Source organism: Adiantum capillus-veneris, chromosome 25 (assembly GCF_014529385.1).
Source record: "Adiantum capillus-veneris isolate H3 chromosome 25, ASM1452938v2, whole genome shotgun sequence".
Lineage (NCBI taxonomy): Eukaryota > Viridiplantae > Streptophyta > Polypodiopsida > Polypodiales > Pteridaceae > Adiantum > Adiantum capillus-veneris.
In genome coordinates this window covers 53864652-53888274 of record NC_140955.1, presented here as the reverse complement: position 1 = coordinate 53888274, position 23623 = coordinate 53864652, and the positions used below count along the sequence as shown (strand labels likewise).

The 23623-nt window shown below is 44.2% G+C and overlaps 1 protein-coding gene across 2 annotated transcripts in view; it reads right to left on the bottom strand.

Annotated features, from left to right (window-relative positions):
* Positions 1–23623, bottom strand: part of AUG3 (HAUS augmin-like complex subunit) — a 135460-nt gene that overhangs the window by 76213 nt on the left and 35624 nt on the right. For both annotated transcript variants that reach the window (XM_086499466.1, XM_086499467.1), the window contains exon 2: positions 16847–16883. In XM_086499466.1, coding sequence (XP_086355592.1) covers positions 16847–16883 — 37 coding nt within the window. The remainder of the gene's footprint in view (positions 1–16846; positions 16884–23623) is intronic.

The window sequence follows — 23623 nt, the reverse complement described above, 5'->3', positions numbered from 1 at the left end:
AACAGTCTGCCACTGAAGAGAATGAATCAAGTGGAACCAGATGATAGCTCATCACAGGATTATGGAGAATCAAAGGGTTCCGAAGAACTAAGGAAACCAGATGCAAGTTCATCAAAGGATTCCAGAGAAAGAGGAATCAGATGATAGTGCATCTTAGGGTTCCGATGATTAACTCTGACGTGCCAATGGACAGGGGAAGCGAAAGACGCTACTCGCAAATCCCAGGGCACAAGGAAAGAAAGGAAAAAGGGAATCAGCTGGTAGATCAGAACATTCCCCAGACCCAGGATAAGAATTTTGAAGCCGACCAGAACAAGGGGGACTTGGACACAGGCTACACCTTTTACCAAGGTCCGGGAGGCTTTAGAGAAATCTCAAGAACGACATAAGAAGACACTAGATCGACATCGTTGCGATTTGAAATTAAAGGAAGACGATTGGGTGCTCTTACATTTTCAGAAGGCACACTTAAGAAAACAAAAGGGAAAGGGGCGGCTTTTTCCAAAGCTTAGCATGAGGAATTATGGCCCTCTCCAAATAAAAGACAAGATAAATGATGTCTCCTTTAGACTCAAGTTGTCCGATACTTGGAAGATTCACAATGCTTTTCATGTGAGTCTATTGATGTAAGCTGCAGCGGAATGAATGTTGAACTTTGCTCAAGATGAGTGCTCCGGACTGTGCTCAAGGTTCCTTTTACTTATGGAAGGGAGAGCCTTCCGTTCTTTTATGAGAGAGTGCAATGGATACAAACAAAATGAATAGACACTGTGCGTGAAGGTGCATGAGACTGAGAGATAGAGAAGAGAATACGACACCAGAGACGTTGTAAAACCCTCCTCCGAAGGCCCCACTCTCGATGGCGAGAGTGGTCTCCTATTGATTGCACAATCTGGTACAAGGCTAATGCAAATCTAAATGCTTGCTATGTCGATGTCGACGGATTGGACGACGAGGACGATGCTAAGGCTGAAAACTGAGTGCTTTGAATTGGTACTGTTGCTCCAAGTCGGGGCTGATCTGCTACTGTGTCTTCGCATGCCAAAAACGCTGTTTTGCTGGGTCTTCAACTGGTGAATTTGTTGTCCTTCTTACTGCTGCAAACCCTTGCTGAAAACGCTGTTAAGTTGATGTAAAATGCAGGTCATGGCTGGCTGAAAACGCAGAACAAAACGCTGGCTGAGGCTGCTTGAAAACGCTGAATGCTGTGGTTTAAAAACGCTAGTAGCTGGCTGCTGTCATCGCCATGGTGCTGGCTGAAATGGCTGTGCAAAATCGCCAAGGCGAGGCTAGGAAAACGCAGAAGGTTGAGGTTCTCCAACGGCTGAAAACGCTGAAGGGGCTGAGGTGAAAACGTTGGGCTATCTCGATGGAAACGCCAGATTGAAGTTTCTTGTTCTTGCTGAGAGTCGGCTTGCTGAGCAATGCTCATGTTGCCTCATCTGCCAAAAAGTGCTAACTCTGGTTTGCTTATATATTATCTTAGCAAAATTGCCCTACCTAGTTCCCAACAAAAGTCACTTAATAAATAAGTGAAAAATGTTAAAAATAGGAAAAATAGGTCTAATGCACTGGAAAATTCCCCTGATGGATTCTGATGGGAATGCTTATGATCATGTTGTGTGCAACCGGAGGATATGCATCTAATCTAAGTGACTCGTCATGCACGGTCTGCGAACAGACTCACAAAAGTGCCAGATCACTTCCTATTCTAGACTGACTTGACTGATTGAACCATGGTCATGCTGTAGCTTGTCCACGGACACATGGGGTTGGATGTGTCACGTGACATCCCCTCCTTTTCAAAGTGAGGTACTGGTACCGAACTGTGTGGCGTCGAGGGAGATCGCCAATAGCATCCGGAATCCTGGAAAGGACTCTTTGCCGGCCCACTTTGATGCGTGGGTCATGCGATACTTGAACTTCATAAAGGTTTGCAACGCTTGCTTCTTTGGGCCGCGCCGAAAGCGACAAAGTCTTCTATGGCTCCTTCAATGCTTCAACTTCATCTATAGTCATGCGTCTACCTTCGTCAAGAATCTCCGAGGCTGAAAATTCCTAAGCCACTTCCAACACAAAAACATGAACATACCCATTCCATGTAAAGTGACTCGAAAAATACTAGTCTTCCTAAAAAACTGTGCATGCAATGTAGATGAACAAATATACGGAGTGCCAACCCGTTCACCACACACACGCAAACAATGAGATCGAATCTTGTGTTTCTTATCGAAATCAATCAACGGTGGCAAATCACAATGGACATGCCCATGCTTGATGCTCAATCCTTCTTGTGCTCTTTCTACGACTGTGTCGTGCCAAGGAAGAGACTTCCTTGAATGCATACTTTTCAGCTTTTCATGATAAATCCACATACATCTGTGCTCATTCATGAGTGAATCGTGCTCAATGTACAATATGGCATGCCTATGAAAGGGGATCACATAAAGACGCTAACTAAAATACAGGAAACGATCACGAATGAAACACTCGTACAATGCGTGCTGACTAATCATTCGAACACATAGTACTTCCTGTGAGGGTTCTTTGGACCTAGGCTCGGGAGCCAAGATCGGTTCTTCCTGAGGGGGTTCGTCATGAGGGGGGTCTTTGGACCTCGACTCGAGAGCCAAGATCGGTTCTTCGTGATTGATCGAATCTACAATGAGATTAACTTCACTAGAAAGTTGAAACAATATCAACTAACCCATCATTCTTGTGAACAATCACATCGGGGTCATACAAATCATCATGCTCGTGAGAAATCACATCTTGATCATGCAAATCATCATGCTTGTCATTGTCATGCAATTCTTTATGCTTATCATTATCATTCAAATTATCATGCTCATCGTTATCATGCAAATCATGTGTGTCATGCTTGGGAGAAGAAGAGACTGAGAGAGTCTCTTTTTCTCGAATCTCTTGCATCTGTGCATGCACTTGAGAAAAGAGTCGCAACATCTCTTTCATGTGTCGGGCGCTCTGTTCGGCCGCCAAGCGCGCTTGCTCACACTCACGCTCCAAGTTAGCCTTTCTTTCTGCTTCTCTTTCTGCTTTTCTTCTTTGGCTTCCAAGTCGTACTTACGCTCTATGGCTGCCATTGTTTCTTCGTAGTCACAATCTATGGCTGCCCTTCTTTCTTCGTGTTCTAACGTCCTGTCCATAAACAACTGCGTCAACTCCTTCATAGGAGAGTGCAATACTTGTCGTGGATGGGGAAGGGGGAGGGTCGGAAAAACCTCCTCGTGGGGAAAATTCTTCTTCGCCTCTCTCATGCTCATCACCTCCAAGCGAAGTATCCATTCTGTTTCGAGTGATGACCATCTACTGAAGTCGTGGGTTCTTGTGGGTCTTGGGTTCTTAAGTTCACGAGGAACTTGGATTCTTGGGGGGTCTTGAGTTCTTGAGGTTCTTGAGGGTCTTGAGTTCTTGAGGTTCGTGAGGGTCTTGAGGGTCTTGAGGTTCTCGAGGTTCTTCTTTCGCTTGCAATCTATGTTAGAGAAGGATCTTCTCCTCACCCAAGTTCTGCTCTTTTCCGCGGGCGCACCCCTTGGCGGCCTTGCACTCACACCAAGGTTGCTTTTTCCCACCTCACGTCGATTGGCCGGCCGCTAAGTGCACGGTCCGCTCTCAATGAGTGAAAAGAGGCACAAGGGGAGGCTGGACAAGCCCTTCTTTCTTGGGTTTCCTGTCACTCTTCAAAAACACGATTAGGAATCGACACGCCCAAGAAGTCTTGGGTTACGTGCGACCGCAACAAGCAAAAAAAAAATTATGTGGTTCTTGTGATTCTTTCCTTGAGTGATACAGAACACTGCCAAAGCTCTGATACCAATGTAAGGTGCAGCGGAATGAATGTTGAACTTTGCTCAAGATGAGTGCTCCGAACTGTGCTCAAGGTTCCTTTTACTTATGGAAGGGAGAGCCTTCCGTTCTTTTATGAGAGAGTGCAATGGTAACAAACAAAATGAATAGACACGGTGCATGAAGGTGCATGACATTGAGAAATAGAGAAGAGAATACGACACCAGAGACGTTGTAAAACCCTCCTCCGAAGGCCCCACTCTCGATGGCGAGAGTGGTCTACTATTGATTGCACAATCTGGTACAAGGCTGATGCAAATCTAAATGCTTGCTATGTTGATGTCGACGGATTGGACGACGAGGACGATGCTAAGGCTGAAAACTGAGTGCTTCAAATCGGTAGTGTTGCTCCAAGTTGGGGGTAATCTGTGTCTTAGCATGCCAAAAACGCTGTTTTGCTGGGTCTTCAACTGCTGAATTTGCTGTCCTTCTTACTGCTGCAAACCCTTGCTGAAAACGCTGCCAAGTTGATGTAAAATGCACGTTATGTCTGGCTGAAAACGCAGAACAAAACGCTGGCTGAGGCTGCTTGAAAACGCTGAATGCTGTGGTTTAAAAACGCTAGTAGCTGGCTGCTGTCATCGCCATGGTGCTGGCTGAAATGGCTGTGCAAAATCGCCAAGGTGAGGCTGGGAAAACGCAGAAGGCTGAGGTTCTCCAAGGGCTGAAAACGCTGAAGGGGCTTAGGTGAAAACGTTGGGCTACCTCGATGGAAACGCCAGATTGAAGTTTCTTGTTCTTGCTGAGAGTCGGTCTGTTGAGCAATGCTCCTGTTGCCTCATCTGCCAAAAAGTGCTAACTCTGGTTTGCTTATATATTATCTTAGCAAAATTGCCCTACCTAGTTCCCAACAAAAGTCACTTAATAAATAAGTGAAAAATGTCAAAATAGGGAAAATAGGTCAAATGCACTGGAAAATTCCCCTGATAGATTATGATGGATTCTGATGGGAATGCTTATGATCATGCTGTGTGCAACCAGAGGATGTGCATCTAATCTAAGTACCTGGTCATGCACGGTGTGCGAACAGACTCACAAAAGTGCCAGATCACTTCCTATTCTAGACTGACTTGACTGACTGAACCTGGTCATGCTGTAGCTTGTCCACGGACACATAGGGTTGGATGTGTCACGTGACAATTGAAGCCTTTTAAAGGCGATGTGCCCGAACATGGGGAGTCAGATGAGAAACCGGAAGTAGAGGAAAGCGAGGATTGGGCGGTTCTTGGTTAAGTTCAAGAACTATCCTGCATTGGATGCGAAGTGGATGGAGGAGGAGGACCTAGCAGATACTCCTCAGATTTTGGAACTTTACCTTGAAGCATTCGGTTTAGCATAGTCTACTCCGACAGAACCCCGAATTCAGCTAGGGTGAATCTAGTGCAACGGGTTTGCACAAGAGGGGAGGCACTCCGCTCTTTTGTCAACAGATTATTCCGATTTTGAATAAGGTCACTGATGTCCCCTTTGGGTTTCAGGGATACTCATGGGCCGAGTAGTATTCTGCTGAATGACTTTATGACAAGAATTCCCAAAAATGAAAATGATTGATTTGTACTTGACTTGTTTGAGTGCAGGAATTGAAAGACAAAATGACTGCAGCATTTCGGTCTCATAAATCTCTATAGACAAGATTGCAATAAGGATTAGTTTATCGGGCATCCATGAGGGCCCGACTGGATCTAGATGCGATTACTAAATACGTTGCCGATTAATCAAGGTCTGCGATTTGGAATGAATTTGTATGTGATTTGTCATGTGATGTCCTGTGATGTCAGTGATGTCCTGTGATGTGAATGTCGTCTTGTACAAGTGCTAGATGTGTCCTAGCTAGTGCGTCGGTACTAGCAGTCAGTGTCTACTAAGATAGATTATGGCCTCTCTGTTTTGCAAGCGTAATCGAGGGCGATTACAATTCTTTCAAGACGGGGGTATGTCACAAACTGGTGATCTGGCAGGCTCCCGGACGCACACACCCTGCTAGCACAGCCCCAAAAACGCACTGACAGGCTGACGTGGCAGTGCCGTACGGATTTCCGCAAAATCCGTTGACTACACACGTGGCAGGATCTCCGTTGAGTTGCTGACGTGGCAGTACGTACGGATTTTCGGAAATTACACTAGCCAGCTTTTGGGCATAAGCTTTTGAGTTTGAGATTTTGGGGCTCTGCTTTTGGGGCATCCCTTGTAAAGAATAAATAGGTCCAAGGGCCTCATTACTCAAGGCATCTAGACGCAGAGACTGAGAGTGAGCACCTGCAGACTCTTGTACTTTGCACACACATTAATATAAAAAGAAATACCAAAAGGGGCGCCAGTCTTTGGAGCCAATACCTCTGGGCACAGAACTACGCCGAGCCGTGTCGTCTTTTGTGAATTATTTTAAAGTGAATCTCTGCTGTGTCGCGGTAGAACCTATACTTGGGGTGTCCAAGTTTGTTACACCTACCTTCGGAGTGCACCTTCTGACAGAGTGGGGAATCCTGAAATGCTTGCCACAGAAACCCTAGCAGATTATAACTTGAAATTTCTCGACATCTCTCAACAGGTGTCTCTTCTCAAACTGATAACCTTGGAGGTCCACTGTGATTGCTATGTTTTGGGGCTACCATCACCGCCACAGGAACACTGTTGTCGAGGCCTGTTTCATATTCAAGAGCTTAAGGACCATGCAGCGGTCGGCTACAAAAATTTTTGGAAGAAACCTAACTCTAACTTTGGTGCAGGTTTCATGATGGAAAGCCAGTCGTCTTTTCGAGCTCATCTAATGTCAAGATAGCTTTTTAAAGTGTGAATTTTGTTTGAGAACTTGTTTGGTGATCCTGTTTGGAATCTATTTGAAATGGACGGTATCTGTTTTAAGCTTGTCTTGGTGCTGATTTGAATTGTTTGACTCTTGTTTCAATGCTTGGTGATTTACTCTCGGGTGGAGTAGTGAGAAATATTGTATGAACATCGGAACGACGCAGATGGGATGTCTGGGGAGCATTTCGTTGTATGCTAGAAAACCTCCGAACGACACAGACGAGATGTCTGGGGAGCGTTTGGTTGTATGCTTGAACCTCCGAACGATGCAGACTGCGATCTGGGGGGCGTTTGGTTGGAAAAGGCCTCTATATCTCCCGGCTCGGACCATTTTAGGTTATTTGCGGGAGAAGTGATGAGGGAGTCGTTGAACAGCTCATGGACCGAACCTAGATAGTTATTTGCAAGGGGAGTGTTCATCAACGGCTTTATGTTTCTATTCTTCTAGCATGCATATGTGAGCATTTGTGTTGCATTGTGATGTGCCAACCACTAAATATTCCTCTATTAGATAAGATTGCCTGGTTATGTAAGTTTAGTGCATCAAGACACCTGTTGGAGATCTGCGCGGTCTAGGTGTGATGGCTAATTTTACTACGCCAGAATATCAAGAGCTCCAATCTGGAATGAGACTCCTTATTGGGTGAGATTTTTCTGGGAAGCCAACGACCCAGGCTTAAACCGCAGAAGAAGAAGAAGCAACAGAAGAAGTCTTACCGACTTGCAATGTCATGCCGCGTGGCCTATTTTTTTAGACGAGTTCCCACCAACTTACAGGACCCCATCCAATGATGGCCAGGGGACCTAAAGCCATTAAAATAAAGCGGGACCAACACACACACACAAAGCGTAGAAGACGATGATGTGACAGTTGTACGAACGTCCATGATTTGCGCTGGCAGTGCCGCGCGGCAGCCTAAACAGATTTCCACGTTTTGCGTTGCTACATGCTGACGTGGCAGTTGTACGGATTCCCATGGTTAGCGCTAGGCTGCTTTTGGGAAGGCCTGCTACTTTTATAGTTGGATGTTTTTCATGTGACTGCTTTTGAGAGGCCAAGGGCCTTTAAATATGAGCCAAGGGCTCATTCTCTGGCATACTTCCGCGTGAAGGTGCACAAGATGGAGTACCGACGATGTACTGAGTTCAATCAATTTAAAGAAATACCGAAAGGGGCGCCAAGGTTTGGGGTCAGTGCTCTCTTTGTGTGGAACTTCGCCACTCCCCGTCTCGCGTGTCGTGCATCTCTTTCACTTTAGTTGTTATTTGAAGTGCCTAAAGTTGTTCAATCTGTTCTTTTCCGTTGGCACATGGTGCCGGTCCCGCGACAATGTCAAGTGCAGCAGAAAGGTTTAAGTGCAACGGAAAGGTTTAAGGATTTTAAACTCAGAACTAGTACTTCGCATACACACAAGGTTACTTTACTTCACTTGTGAGAAACTGAATTGAACACAATGAGAAAAAGAGGCATTATATGTCAAGTGCAGCGGAAAATTTTAAGGATTTTAACTCACATCTAGTACTTCGCATATATACAAGGTTACTTTACTTCACTTGAGAGAAAATGAATTGAACACAAGGAGAAAAAGAGGCACAAAGAGCGAGAGAGAGAGAGAGAGAGAGAGAGAGAGAGAGAGAGAGAGAGAGAGAGAGATGACATTGCATGTCAGGTTCCAACCACCCTCAAGGGCACCCTTGCTCTGTTGCCAAAGCAAGTACTTGCTTTGATAACTTGCACAAATGTTGATACAATATTGAGATAATGAATGTTAAATGCTTCATGCAGATGACTGCAACAACACTAGGGCTGATCTGATGGTACTAAGAGTGTTGATGTTGAGGCTAAAAACGCTGATGGCGAGGATGATGCTAAGAATGGAAACATTAGGGATACTAAAGGGAAAATGCTGGTGCTAATCTGCTGGGTACTATGGGCAATTGTTGCTCATCATGCGCGTGCTTTAGATGCTCTAAGAAGAACCACGGGCTTACGTAGATCAGAAGAGTTAAGAAGAGGAAGTCGAGCAGTGCTTTAAAATCCAACAATTTCACTTACTTAGGGGTTATTTATTAATAAATTACTTTGGTGACTTTAGAGACTGTTCACATGCGCTTAAGGTATGCAACTATTGACCTGCCTCATCATGCATGTCCTTCTAGAGGCTCACAAAATAGCCAAGCTAGATCCTAAGCTATACTAACTAAGACGGATGTTGACCTGTAGCAGTAGCTTGTCCACATGTGTCAAGTGCAATGTGCACGTGACATCCCTCTTGTTAAAGGTGAGATACAATTGCCAAACTTCTTCCTGTGGATGCTTTCTGTACTTCTGATGTTGAATGCTTCTGATGCTTGTGGATACATAGACCAATGAAAACTCCTCCAAACTTACAAATAGTGTAAATGTAGGTACAAACACTGACAAGCCGAGTTAATAGGTAGCCTTACTACTATCGGCAAATACCAGCCTTGATGTTGACTCTGCCTTGCGAGCAGGTACTACCACCCGAAAACTAAATAGTCCTGTTGAAACCAGCCTGTAGCTTGTCTATAGGGAGGTAACTTTGGCTTTCACCCGATCTTTACATTGATTGTCTTTACCTGTACTTTACGAGTCATGACACAAAGCAATTGCACAAATAAACTTGTGACTTGAATTCAACACTTCACGACTTGGTAGCTAGAGCACTCCCAAGTAGACAGCAACACCTTGTAGGCCCCAAAGACTGGTGCCCCTTTCTGTATTTCTTTATTCTTATTGTAAATAAGTGAGCATTATACCTTTAACACTTGTTAAGCAATGTACACTTCTATTGCACCGAATCCGTATGTACATGTGAAGTGCTAGCTCCACCATCATCCCTCTTTTGAGCACGTGTCAAGCCCTTTGACCTTTGCTCCACTCAAGTGATCTCAGTTGGAGAATACGTGGGTTGTAAACCAAAAGCTTCAAGGTAAAGCTGCAATACATTTGGTGACTCTAGTGGTTCATTTTCTTCCATCTACTTTGCATCCATAGGTGGATAGTTTTTGAACTTCACTACATAACGTCTTGCAACTTTTCCCTTAACTTTTCTTTCTTTATGTGCCAAAATCTTCTCAGGTACCAAGATCTCATCAAGTTCCTCAACTTCAGTTGATCTTCATCTAGTATATCTTCCGGCACATCACCCATAAAAGATCTTAGAAGACTCACATGAAAGCATTATGAGTCTTCCAACTGTCCAACAATTTCAGCCTATATGAAACATCGTTGATCTTGTCAAGTACTTGAAAAGGCCCATAGTAACGCATGCTAAGCTTGGAAACAACCTTTCCTTGCCCTTCATCTTCTTTCATCTTGCCTTTTCAAACCGCAGAAGAACCCAATCACCAAATGAAAACAAGAGTTCATGTCGGTGACGATCAGCAACCCTTTTCTAATTTGCATGAGTCTTCTCCAAGGCAAGCTTAATTTTCTTACACATTTCATCCATATTTTCTACATATCGATTTTCAAAAAGTTTATCCTTTGTGTGCAAAATGGGAGGACATTTTTGCCACCTTCAACAATTTCAAAGGGTGCCTTGCCTGTTGACGAATGCACCGTATTGTTGTATGCCTACTCAAGCATGGGTAAATACTGTTTCCACTTGCCCTTATTATCTGACACATAACATTTCAACAGATCTAAGACATTAGAATTAGCCTCTTCTGAGTGTCCATCATCAGTTTGTGGATGAAATGAGGAAGAAAACTTGAGCGTAGTAACAGGCTCTTCATACGAGGATCGCGATCACTAACAATAGACTATGGCATACCATGGTACTTAAAAACATTGCACATGAACAATCGTGCCATCTGATCAGATTTTATCTTCTTCCTGACAGGAATAATATGGGTTGGTTTGTTGAACTTGCAAATAATGATCCATATGTCGGCATTCTCGGAAGATCAAAGATAAATCCATAGCAATTCTTTCCCATGGCTTATCAAGAATAGGTAGTGGTTGCAACAACCCTGGTGCCTTTTGCCAGTCAAACTTGACCTTTTGCTAATTACGCATGCTCGCACAATGGCATCCACATCTCTCCTCAACATACGCCAATAAAAGAATGTCTCGATCGCTTTTATTGTTGTCGTATCACGATGCCCTGCACACGGTGCATGACTTTCTACCATAACCTTACGTCGCAATGGCCTAGTGACACATAGTCTTCCATGCATCATCATAAAACCATTCTTGAGGAGATAGTGCTCATGGCGTTGTCCATCTACGACTGTTGACAATGCAATAGCCACAAATTCTTCTTGCCTTCCACATGCACAATTTGGAAGTGGAACATCGAGAGAATGTTTGCCCATCACATTTGCTTTTCAGACAACTTTGACTGCGTCAAGAAGGATCGCAAGGTCTAATGATTTGTTTAGACAACAAAATCAGCACCTAACAGGTAGTGTTTCCAACTTGAAAGAGCATGAATCACAACCAGTAACTCTTTCTCATAGACTTGCATAATCTTTTCTGGCCCTTACAAGATTCTGTTTTCATAAGCTACTACCCGACCATCTTGCATTAACACTGCACCAATACTATTGCCACAGGCATCACATTGGACCACAAATGACATCCTGAGATATGACAAAACAATTACTAAATCCGAAGTCATCTTTTCAAAGAAGGCTCTTGCCTTGACAATTGCGCATAAGACCCCAAGAACTGTACATGGTCATCTGAGAAGCCGAACTAGAGGGGCATTACCATATGTGCAAAGGGGAGAGAAAGATGCACGAGAGCAAATCATCCCGCTACATGAGACAAGGTAGAAGGCAAGCTTTCCATTAAAGCTGTGATCACCTGCACCCACTACTCACACACACACGCTGTAGTTCACAATGATAAAAACCAGCCTCCTCTTCAATTTTGGGCACCCCTCTTGGACTACGTATTAAACCAAAAGGAGCAAACCGGACACATGGCAATAGGAGAGAAACCTACAGGAAAACACATACCCACAACCTTATAAAGTCTTGTTGAGGGGCCTAAATGACTTTAACTAAGCCTAGCCACCCTTTTGCTACTCGGATTTCAGTGCCGATCGGCCCAACCATCTCATGGCAACCACGTCTTCACAACTGCAAGTGAAACTCTTGGCCATCGACCATTTCACACTAGCCATACAATGTCCGACCATTTGTGACTTCAAAAAGAGGGTCCTAAAAATTAACAAAAATCGAGGGAAAAAAACCAACAGATAAAGTTAGTGATTGTCATAGCCTCGTGACACCTGTCGTGAAAACATTGCGGGTGAAGATAGAAGGTAAGGGTGCTAGTATTTCCAATGGTTTCATCTCGACGGAAGTGGATACACGCTACAAGCAAATGCGAATGCAAAAAAGGGTAAAGGATCCTGTCTCCAATTCCTTCCATATCTACATATGAGGCAAACAGATCCTGGTACTCAAGATCTAGATCTTTTTGTATCTAATGATGATCTTCGTTCATGATAATGCAATTATGCCTCAAGGGTATCCAAGACATAGTGATGAAGATGGGAGCATACCCGATGCACGATGGACTAAGGGTGGGAGTGGCTAACATCTGTATGCAACAGGTATACCTCTGGGGCAGGGACTCGAAACTTCTTTGAAATAGAGAGAAAAGTAATTTGAGAGAGGTTCCTTTGAGTTCTTGATTCTTTGGGGTCTTGATTCTTTTCTTCCCTTGAGTTCGCGAAGCCGAAGCACGTCCATAGCTCTCATACCAATGTCAGGTGTAGCAAAAGGGCTTAAGGACTTTAACCCAGATCTAGTATTTCGCACAAACAGAAGGTTAATTTACTTCTCTTAAGAGAAACTGAACTGAACACAATGAGAAAAAGAGGCACACACAGAGAAAGAGAAGAGAAATGACACAGCATGTGGGGTCCCAACCACCCTCAAAGGAGCAAGTACTTGCTTTGTTGCCAGAGCAAGTACTTGCTTTGATTACTTGCACAGATACTAATACAATGTTGAGATAATGAATGCTAAATGCTTCATGCGAATGACGCAAAACGCTAGGGCTGATCTCATCGTACTGTGGGTGTTGATAATGAGGTTGAAACGCTGATGCTATAGGCTTAAAACACTGATGGCGAAAATGATGCTGAGAATGGAAACGCTAGAGGATACTGAGGGAAAAACGCTGGTGCTGATCTACTGAGTACTATGGGTGCTTGTTGCCCATCATGTGGGTTCTTCAGATGCTCCAAGGGAGAACCCCAAGCTCACGTAAATAGGCTCAGAAGAGGAAGTCAAGCAGTGCTTTAAAATCCAATAATTCCATTAACTAAAGGGTCATTTATTAATGAATGACTTTAGAGATTGTTCACATGCCTATATGCTTAAGTGACTTTATGACTATATTGTGCAAGTAAGGGGATGCAACTATTGATCATGTCCTTCTAGAGGCTCACAAAATTGCCAGACTAGATCCTAAGCTATACTAGGTAAGACCAATGCTGACTTGTAGCTGTACCTTGTCCACATGGCTTAAGTGCAATACGCACGTGACATTCAATCTTTGATTGTGATACATATACTAAGTTGCCTTGATTTTGGTTTCCATGACCACGACCACCACCTTGACCTGCAGCTCGTCCTCTGCCTCCAGCTCTGTCATTGTAGAGGACCTGTTCAAAATTGTTTGTACCTTGTGAACGTGATTCTTCACCAATGTTCTTCTCTTCCACAATCAGCATAGACACGGGATTTGTAAAACTAAAAACGTTTTCGCCAAGTATTAATAGAGGTCCTGAATTGCTTGTACACTAGTCGTAGTCCACACCAGCAGGCGTCCAACTTGTTGTCATCACCAAAGATAACACCAATAGATGAAAGGGATTAACAATTTCACATGTCTTTTATCTTCAAGACATAATCATTCACAAACAAGCCCTTTTTCTGCACAATATTAAGCTTTGTTTGCAACTACAACTTTCTTGCCATGTTGTTTGTCACATCTAGCAAGACTAGATCATCCCAGGAACCAAGCCTCCTTGGAACTGGCACCCCGTATATGCCCAATCATGGTATCATACTCCCTTCTTAGACAAGAGTAATAGTCCTTGATTACACCTCTATACACAGAACTCAAAAGACAATGTTAACAACTAGTGCCCCCTGCAATCATGCAAACAAATTCTATGAATACAATAATAATATTTCACGAAGAGAGAGAATGTTGCAGTCTTCATCTCTTGACTCAAGTAAGCCTTGTGTCCAGAAGGCAAACTCGTTAACAAGCGTTTACACCGTTGCAACTGAAATTGAAAATACACATGATAGTCATAATAGATAGACTTGTACACAATATACTCAGATGAATCCAGGATAAGCCCAGATTCACCCTTGAAGGAAAGTGCAAGGTATAGACCTATGGAAGTCACCCACGAGACAATATAACATCAGCCAATCACATGGCTCTTGTCGCATGCACTGGCTTTGTGTGCCACTTGACATGCTAAACCTACGTCAAGAACCAAACAGTTTTTATAGATCCTAGGGGATACAATTCAGCAATTTTGTTAGCTCATTCGCAGGACCTGCATGTAAATCAGGTCAAACCCCTCTTGCATAAATGGTTGAGAAACTCCTAAGGCTCCCCCAGCTTCTTCTTCTTCCCGTTTTGTGTGAAGAATGGGGGCCAAAGGCTCCCCTTATACTTGTTCCGTTACCTAGAGATATGCTCACTGGTCTATTACTCCTGACTGTCTACCGTTGAGTTTAGCTGCTTACTTTCTACCACTAGCTTTGGCAGCTAACTTTGGCCGAGACTGCCATTGCCAAACATAACAGTTGGAGCTGCATCCGAGTGTAGCTGCTTACTTTCTACCACTGGCTTTGGCCACTGGCTTTGGCCACTGACTTTAGCTACCGTTGAGTTTAGCCGCTTACTTTCTACCACTGGCTTTGGCTGCTGACTTTAGCTACCGTTGAGTTTAGCCGCTTACTTTCTACCACTGGCTTTGGCCGCTGACTTTAGCTACCGTTGAGTTTAGCCGCTTACTTTCTACCACTGACTTTGGAAGCTGACTTTAGCGGGGACTGCCATTGCCAAGCTACCAAGTGTACCTGCAAAGACACACCCAATAAGACATGCACATGCTTGCACACATCATGTTTCCCGATTTCAACCGGCACAAGACCACCAATACACATCTACTAGCCTAAACCTACGCTGCCGGCAGCCTCGCTGTGCCTTAAACAACTACTTGTGCACGAGGGTCATGCAGGGGTTCTGACTAACCTTATGTTATTGTCAAGGCATGCAGGTCCTATGAACAGGCTCACAAACATGCCAGTACAAGTTCCACTAGTTTAGGTATTGGCCCTGAGTCATAGTAGCATGTCCACATGACACATAGATCCCATGTGCACATGACAACCAACTTCACCTCTCGACAATTGGCCGTGAAGTCGATAAGGAGATGGACCATTCCGTGTACCAGACAGAAATTATATCTCTTATTGGAAAGATCACTTGCATGTGCAGCGTAATATGGTTCGAGAATATTTCTACATTGTACCTCTTAATGGTTGTGATTGGTGCTACAGAGTAAGAAGATTACACAAATAGATTGTTGACTCTAGATGTAAAGCTTCAGTGAGAATCCCTCTTGTATTTGCTGCAATCATCCCTGGAATAATTAAAAAACATCTTTCTACTGACTTGATTTTTGTGAAGGGAAGAGAAGAAGGTGAGGTTTCTACTTCATTGAGGAAAAATTGAATTGTTCTTTCAATGCTAAGCAAATGACAAGGCCACTACTAAGTTTCTCAAGGTTCTTACAATGTTCAAGCATAACTCGATGTAGATTGCCAACTCATTAGTCATCCTTAATAAAGGAAATTCAAGCTTTTTCCCAACTTCTCTTTCGCGTTAAAGAAAGGACACCCACGTGAATGTAAGGATCCAAGTTGTTTTGGTACTATTGAATGTAGAACAAGGACAAGCTTGAGACCCAATTTTTTGTACTCAAGGAACCGAGTAGTCTAGCCAACATAATGGAAGATGTCCCTCTTGTAAGAAACCTTCAGTGAGAGGGCCATAGCAAAAAACGAATTGCCATGTTTCAAGAGGCAAGTCATACTATATAGACCATATCTGTTGGCACTGCCGGAGGCATTGCTAATGCACCATCTTGACTTTTTTAGCAAGAATGTAGCCCTGTAGCTCTGGACACTAATAGAAAGTTTCTTTTCTGAGAATGGTTGTGCAATGTGCATCTTTCCCTCTCTTCCTCTCTCTCCTTCTCTCTTCCGCAATGCAGCTCATCCCTTGCACACCTTGTTTCTGACATAAAAAATCACTACATGCATTTATTTTAATACTTCTTGTTGCTATGTATGCATGTGTCAAGTACAGTTTACTAGGTGCTTTGTTTTTTTTTTTGGCTCCTCTCATCCTAAAGACATCCATTAGAGTCATGATTAAGTATGACTACGATTTCAACGTAGGAATGATATCACTGAATGCTATAGCTCATTAGTTTATTTGAGGTTCCATGCCATGTTGGAGCCATTAAGCCGCCATTGTATTACTGGTCACTAAGTCCACTATGTAAAAACATTTCATGTGCAATGCTCACCCCCTCCCCCTTCTCTAAAGGGCACTCACTCTGCATGCATGTGCATAAGCCAGAAAACCTAAACAAAAGTATTTTTAGCAAGGAGATCTCTTGAACTATAAGCAAGCCTTTGTTTTCTGGCTACTACATCCAGAAGGGAGGTATCTCCAGCACGCAAAAGAGCAGCCCTTTCAGTGGATTTTATATTATAGTGACTCAATTGAGACAGCTGAATAACACCAAATCAACCTCCGAAACCAACTTGTCAACAAAATCCTAGCTATTATACTATGATGAACAACAAACCATGCAAGTCACACAAGTTCAAGATAAGAGGTATCAGGTATATACAACAATATAATCAAAAATGCTATTTCACAGAAAGGGAACAAGAGCCAAACAACAGGAGCACGAAAAGCTCCATTATCTTTCTAATGAGTAAAAAGTCAAGAGAGCCTCCTTAATTACTTCCACACTCATTTGTAGGTTAATTTTTAAACTTCTACAACATAATCCTGGCAAAGTGGATACATAATTTATTTAGAGCATAGAACTATCGATTTAACTCAAACGAATAATCATACCTCAAGCAGCCTCCCATCAACCAAAAGCTCTTGATACCTGTGTCAGAAACATATCAACCTTGAGTTTGGAATATGCGAAAGCTTTTAGAATCAGCTTCAAATCCAGATATAGTCAAGTGGCAAGGTAGATCAAGGTTTTTCTAACAACACTCTCTCTTAAAATAGCATCTTTACTTAGCAAGACCAGAAAAAATTCTTGCAACTTAGGTTGACCGTCAATACATATTCCTTATTAATACTCTTGACAAGCCCCTTTGTCATGTGCACATGCACTCAACATGCCATGTGGACATGCTACTACGACCTAGAGCCAACCCATAGACCCAAAAGCCTAAAGTATCTCGTATTGAAAATTGACACCATTGTGAAAATATTCACAAGAACCTAATCCCTAGACGTAAACCGATTGATCCATTACACTAGACAAGACCCTTGCATAACCTTCGTTGCATGATTGAATATACAAGGCGCAGATTCTGGCCGAGGGGCCAAAAGGGGCTAGGTTTTTAACCCTAACCCCTCCCAGCTTACTAAAGTTGGCCAAGGGGCCTAAAACCTCCCAAAGAGAAGTAGAGCCCCCAAAATTGCGTAAAATGCTGACATGGCAATCCGTACATACAAACCCACATTATGCGCTAGGGAGCAGAGGGCGCCAGCTTTTGAATTGAAGCTTTGCATAGCACTTGCTTTTGAGCGTGAGGCCACTGTCAAATGTTTATAAGCAGAGCCAGGGCCTCTCTTTCCGCAGATTAACTTGGGAGCATTCACAGACAGAGGACCCTCGGACATTGTACCTTTGTGAAGCAATAATAAAGAAATGCTGGAACGGGCGCCAATCTTTGAGGGCATTGCATCTGGGCACTGAACTCTGCTGTGTCGTGTCAAATCTCCTCCTCTCTCTCTCTCCCTCTATTCAAGTTTTGTTCAATTGTTTGCACTTTTTTCACGTGTATTGTTGTAGATCTTTGGCTTGGAGTGTCCAAGTCTATTACAGTGGTATCAAAGCTCAGATGATTCTTCTTCTACAGTGGTATCACAGCTTGGAGTGTCCAACTTTATGACAGTGGTATGAGAGCTCAGACGATTCTTCTTCTACAGAGAATCTAATCCCTTTTCTTGCAGCACACATGGGTTCGCGCAGTGAATCCAATGAAGAACCTTGTTCCACCGACTACTCGAATTCACCACGATGAAACCCCAACCTTAGTGGGGGTGTCACGTGACACATCCCAACCCTATGTGTCCGTGGACAAGCTACACCACAGCAGGGTTCAGTCAGTTCAGTCAAGTTTAGATTAGCAGTGATCTGGCACTTTTGTGAGTCTATTCGTAGACCGTGCATGCCCAGTCACTTAGCATAGATGCATATCCTTCGGTTGCACACAGCATGATCATCGGAATTCCCATCAGAATCCATTAGCATCAATTAGGGCAATTTTGCTAAGTTTCTATATAAGCAAACCCAAGTTAGCACTAAATGGCAGAAGAGGCAGCAGGAGCTTCCCGCTCAACAGGCAACTTCTCAGCAGTACCCCCCCCTCAGCAGTAGACCCTCGCCATCCACTCCTTCCCTTTGGCGTTTCCTCCCAGCAAACCATCGCCGACAAGTCCTCTTGCCTGGCGTTTCCAACCTCAGCAGATACATCCCAGCCAGCGTTTTTCAGCCCTTGACAAAAACGCCAACATCATTGCAGATTCAGCGTTTTTTCAGCCCTGTCAAAAACGCCAGCTCAGCAGTAGCAAAAACGCAGAATTCAGCAATTGGATTCTCGCAGTTTTCAGCCTATGACGCAGTAGCAGATCAGCCCCTAGACGGTTGCAGATGTTCCCCCAATTTTCAGCCAAGAAAACGCAGCCAAAACAGTCATTTTCAGCCACCGAACAGTCCCGAAATTCAGCGATTAGAAGATCTCAGATTTCAGCCACCAAGTCGTCGTCCTCACCACCGTCGTCGTCATCGGTATAGTCCCATTGCATCAGTCCATTGCATACGCATTGTACACCTTGTGCAATCAAAGTAGACCACTCTCGCCAACGAGAGTGGGGCCTTCGGAGGAGGGTTTTACAACCTCTCGGGTGTCGTATCTGTTCTCTCTCCTTCTCTCAGTCTCATTCACTTGCACGCACAATCCACTCACTTTGTTCGTGATCACAGCACTCTCTATAAGACGGAAAGCTCTCTCTTTCCCTAAGAACTAAAAGGAACCTTGAGCAATAAAGATCACTAATCTTGAGAAAATACAACATTCATCCCGTTGCACCTAACATTGGTATGAGAGCTTTGGAAGTGTTCTGCATTACTCAAGGGAAGAACCACAAGAATTTTTTTGCGCGATCGCACGAACCCAAGTTTACTTGGGCGTGGCGATTCCTAATCGTGTTTTGTTGAAGAGTGACAGGAATCCCAAGAAAGAAGGGCTTGTCCAGCCTCCCCTTGTATTCTTTAGAGAAGACAACATTTTTTTTCTTCACTTTACATGGAATGGGTATGTTCATGGTTTTGTGTTGGAGATTGTTTCAGGAATTTTCAGCCATGGAGATTCTTGAGGACGATAGACGCAGGACTCTAGACGAAGTTGAAGCAAGAAAGGAGATTCAGAAGACTTTGAGTCGCTTTCGGCGCGGCCCAAAGAAGCAAGCGTTGCAGACCTTTATGAAGTTCAAGTACCGCACGACCCACACATCAGAGTGGGCCCGCGAAGAGTCCCTTCCAGGATTCCGGATGCTGTTGGCGATCTCCCTCGACCCCATACAGTTCGGTACCAGTACCTCACTTTGAAAAGAAGGGGATGTCACGTGACACATCCCAACCCTATGTGTCCGTGGACAAGCTACACCACAACAGGGTTTAGTCAGTTCAGTCAAGTCTAGATTAGCAGTGATCTGGCACTTTTGTGAGTCTATTCGTAGACCGTGCATACCCAGTCACTTAGCATAGATGCATATCCTCCGGTTGCACACAACATGATCATCGGAATCCCATTAGAATCCATTAGCATCAGTTAGGGGAATTTTCCAATGCATTTAGCCTATTTTCCTATTTATTGGTTATTTCACTTATTATTTTTAAGTGACTTTCCAACAAAAGTAGGTAGGGCAATTTTGATAAGTTTCTATATAAGCAAACCCAAGTTAGCACTAAATGGCAGAAGAGGCAGCAAGAGCTTTCCGCTCAACAAGCAACTTCTCAGCAGTAACCCCCCCCCCCCCCCCAGCTGTAGACCCTCACCATCCACTCCTTCCCTTTGGCGTTTCCTCCTAGCAAGCCATCGCCGACAAGTCCTCTTGCCTAGCGTTTCCAACCTCAGCAGATACATCCCAGCCAGCGTTTTTCAGCCCTTGACAAAAACGCCAGCATCATTGCAAATTCAGCGTTTTTTCAGCCCTGTCAAAAACGCCAGCTCAACAGTAGCAAAAACGCAGAATTCAGCAATTGGATTCTCGCAGTTTTCAGCCTATGACGCAGTAGCAGATCAGCCCCTAGACGGTTGCAGATGTTCCCCCCATTTTCAGCCAAGAAAACGCAGCCAAAACAGTCATTTTCAGCCACCGAACAATCCCGAAATTCAGCGACTAGAAGATCTCAGATTTCAGCCACCAAGTCGTCGTCCTCACCACCGTCGTCGTCATCGGTATAGTCCCATTGCATCAGTCCATTGCATACGCATTGTACACCTTGTGCAATCAAAGTAGACCACTCTCGCCAACGAGAGTGGGGCCTTCGGAGGAGGGTTTTACCACCTCTCGGGTGTCGTATCTGTTCTCTCTCCTTCTCTCAGTCTCATTCACTTGCACGCACAATCCACTCACTTTGTTCGTGATCACGGCACTCTCTATAAGACGGAAAGCTCTCTCTTTCCCTAAGAACTAAAAGGAACCTTGAGCAATAAAGATCACTAATCTTGAGAAAATACAACATTCATTCCGCTGCACCTAACAGGGGGACAAACACATACCAACGTTACTTCTGGCGGAGGGAGACCTCCTTCCGAGGAATCAGGGAAAGAGCATGGCCCGCCGTTCCTGCCAAGTGAATTCGACAAGACGGAGTTTCAACGTCAACTGGAGGTTGATACATGTGCTAAGCAATTGATCAAGTACTCTTAAGGATCCACACTATGCAAAGTACTTGAAGAATCATCCACTTGACGAGGTGCATACACGATGGCATGTTGCCATCCACGTACCTCTCAAGTTGGCCTTGAAGTAGAAAGTGAAGCTAGGGTGCTGTTGCTAAATGGACTATTTTCTTATTTTCTTATTTTCTCGAGTAATTTCTTTTTATTGAAATTAGGATATTTAAAGATGTGCATTTGAACCGTAAGGTTAGGAACTGTAGATCTACTGGAATTATTAAAAGCCATCAGGAACGGAAAACTCTGATGCGTCATATGATGGGTGACATTAAGCATCGCAAAGGGGTTCTACCGTTAGTTCGGTGGGAGAGACCGGGAAACGAATATTCTTGATGCGTCACGTGATGGGGTGACGGGAGCATCGGAAAAGGAATATCTCGTTGGTATGGCAGCAAACCTAAACTGGAAAGAGGAATACGCGTAAAGACGCAAGCACAAGAATAAAGATGGGTTCTGCGAAGCTTTTCTTAAAAAGTGGAATATTTTAACGAGTTTTCCGGGAGCAGACGCTTTCCGGCGAGGAATCTATGTTTGCATTGCATTCGTACATGTGGTTGCATCTAGGGACGCCTGGGAAGTGTTGTGAAAGGCATTGTTTTTACCTTGTAAGGTTTTATTGAGTTTTTGGGTAGGTTCAGACCAATTTTAAAATATGCCGGCCGCCCACTTAATAAGTGGGCAGCCACTTAGAAAATAAAGCAACAAAACTAGCCAACGAATTCTCTCTCCCTATTTCGGGTAGAACAGCAAACAAAAAAAAAAAAAACGACCGCGATCTTTGCGCGAGCAGCTATTCGTGTCGTGGCCAAGGAGCTATAAAAGCACCACATGCCCTCACTGAAAGGGGAGTTACCAACGTCAGCAAGAGAAGACTCTGCCACCAGATAACGCAAGAGATCGTGAGACTACGAAGCACGGAAGTCGCTTTTCCCTCGCAAGAGCGACAATGGTATCAGAGCTCGGATTCCTCTCTTTCTCTGCAAAGAAGGACGATTCCGGGAAGGAACGGGAAGAACCATGACAAGCCATGGAAGAACCGCTGAAGACGAACTTTAGCAAGTGCGAGCCCAACTCGCAGAATTGCAACAACTCATTTCGTTGCCGGCTGTCCAAAAGGTTTTGGATGAAATCAAGAAGCCATAAGGAACGGATGCCGATGGGCGTCAGGAAAATCCTGTTAATGGAAGTAACCCACAGGTGGATGGTGCGGAAAAAGGTGCCGAAATGCACAAGGGATCTCCGAATCAGGACAAACGGCCTTCCAAGAGCAAGGGCCAGGAAAAAGAACTTTCTCTGCTTAATGAAAGCAAGGATGTCTCTATCTCTCCTCCATCATACTCTCCTGATTATACTACTACATCTACTTCTCATACAGTATCTAAATCTTCTCCCAAGAAGAAAACTCCTACTACTTCCCTACATGCTACTAAAGAGAAGTCCCAGTTCAAGAGGGATAACCGCAGACGTCACCGCAAGATGCGGATTTTCAAATCCGGTGACAAGGATGTGAAGTTTGATAGCTACACAGGACGGAGAGATATCTCCAAGGCACTGTCTTTCATCAAGCAGTTTGAAGTTGCTTTTGCCACCGGAAACGTCAATGAAAAATCCAAGTTGCGTCATGTTGGGATGCATCTCAAGGAGACTGCAAGCAACTGGTGGCTAGCCAAAATTCTGGAAGGTACTCATGCCAGAACCTGGGCTCAATTCAAAGCTGAATTCTATGAAAAATTTCTTCCACCTGATTTCGAGAAGGACATTCGGAAGAAATGGGACTGGCTCGCCCAGAAGGAACAAGAGAAAGTCAGGGTTTATGTTGACAAGTTTTGGTCGGTTCTTCTAAAAGTTACGCCTTTTATGAAGATTTCCGACGAAGAAAAGATGCGAAAGTTTGAAGCAGGTCTTCAACCACCGCTTCGGAAGAGCATGAAGGTGTACCCACATGACACCCTTCAGCGGATGATGGAGTCGGCAATCATTGCCGAGGATTTACATTCCACTGGTAGCCCTAGACAGATGGAACATAGCACATACCGTGCAAGGCAAAGAGCGGTCTATGATGACCATGGCAACCAAGGCAAAAAGCGTTCCCCAGAGGATCCGGATGAGCCTAAGAAGCCACAGGGTACCGTAAAACGGCTTAAGTATCTCACGCCGAACCAAGTACAAACCTTCAAAGAGCAAGGAAGGTGCTTCTACTGTGGTGAAAAAGGACATATGAAGCCAGACTGCCCTGTTCGACAGCAACGGCAGGAACAAGCATCTTCGAAGAAGGAACAATCGAAGAAGGAACCCGCTCCACCGAGCTTGAATTCCATTCTTGATGTGCAAGGGAATACAGAAACCGAGAAAGGGAAGCGCCAGCTCCTTAAAGGCTGGGGATCTATGAATCACCAATGGGTGTTGATCCTCTACGACCCTGGATCGACGGACAACTTCATCTCACTGGAAACTGCAGAATGTTTGGGCCTTACACCGGCTCAGCTTGGAACTCCAGTCACTTTTGGATCAGCATTTGAGGGGTTGACCACCAATGCAACTCCCGTGCAAGGACAACTCAATCTCCGGATTGGTGAATACAAGGACCGCGAATGCTTTTTGATGGCACCTATCGAGGGATGTGATATCATCTTCGGTACGC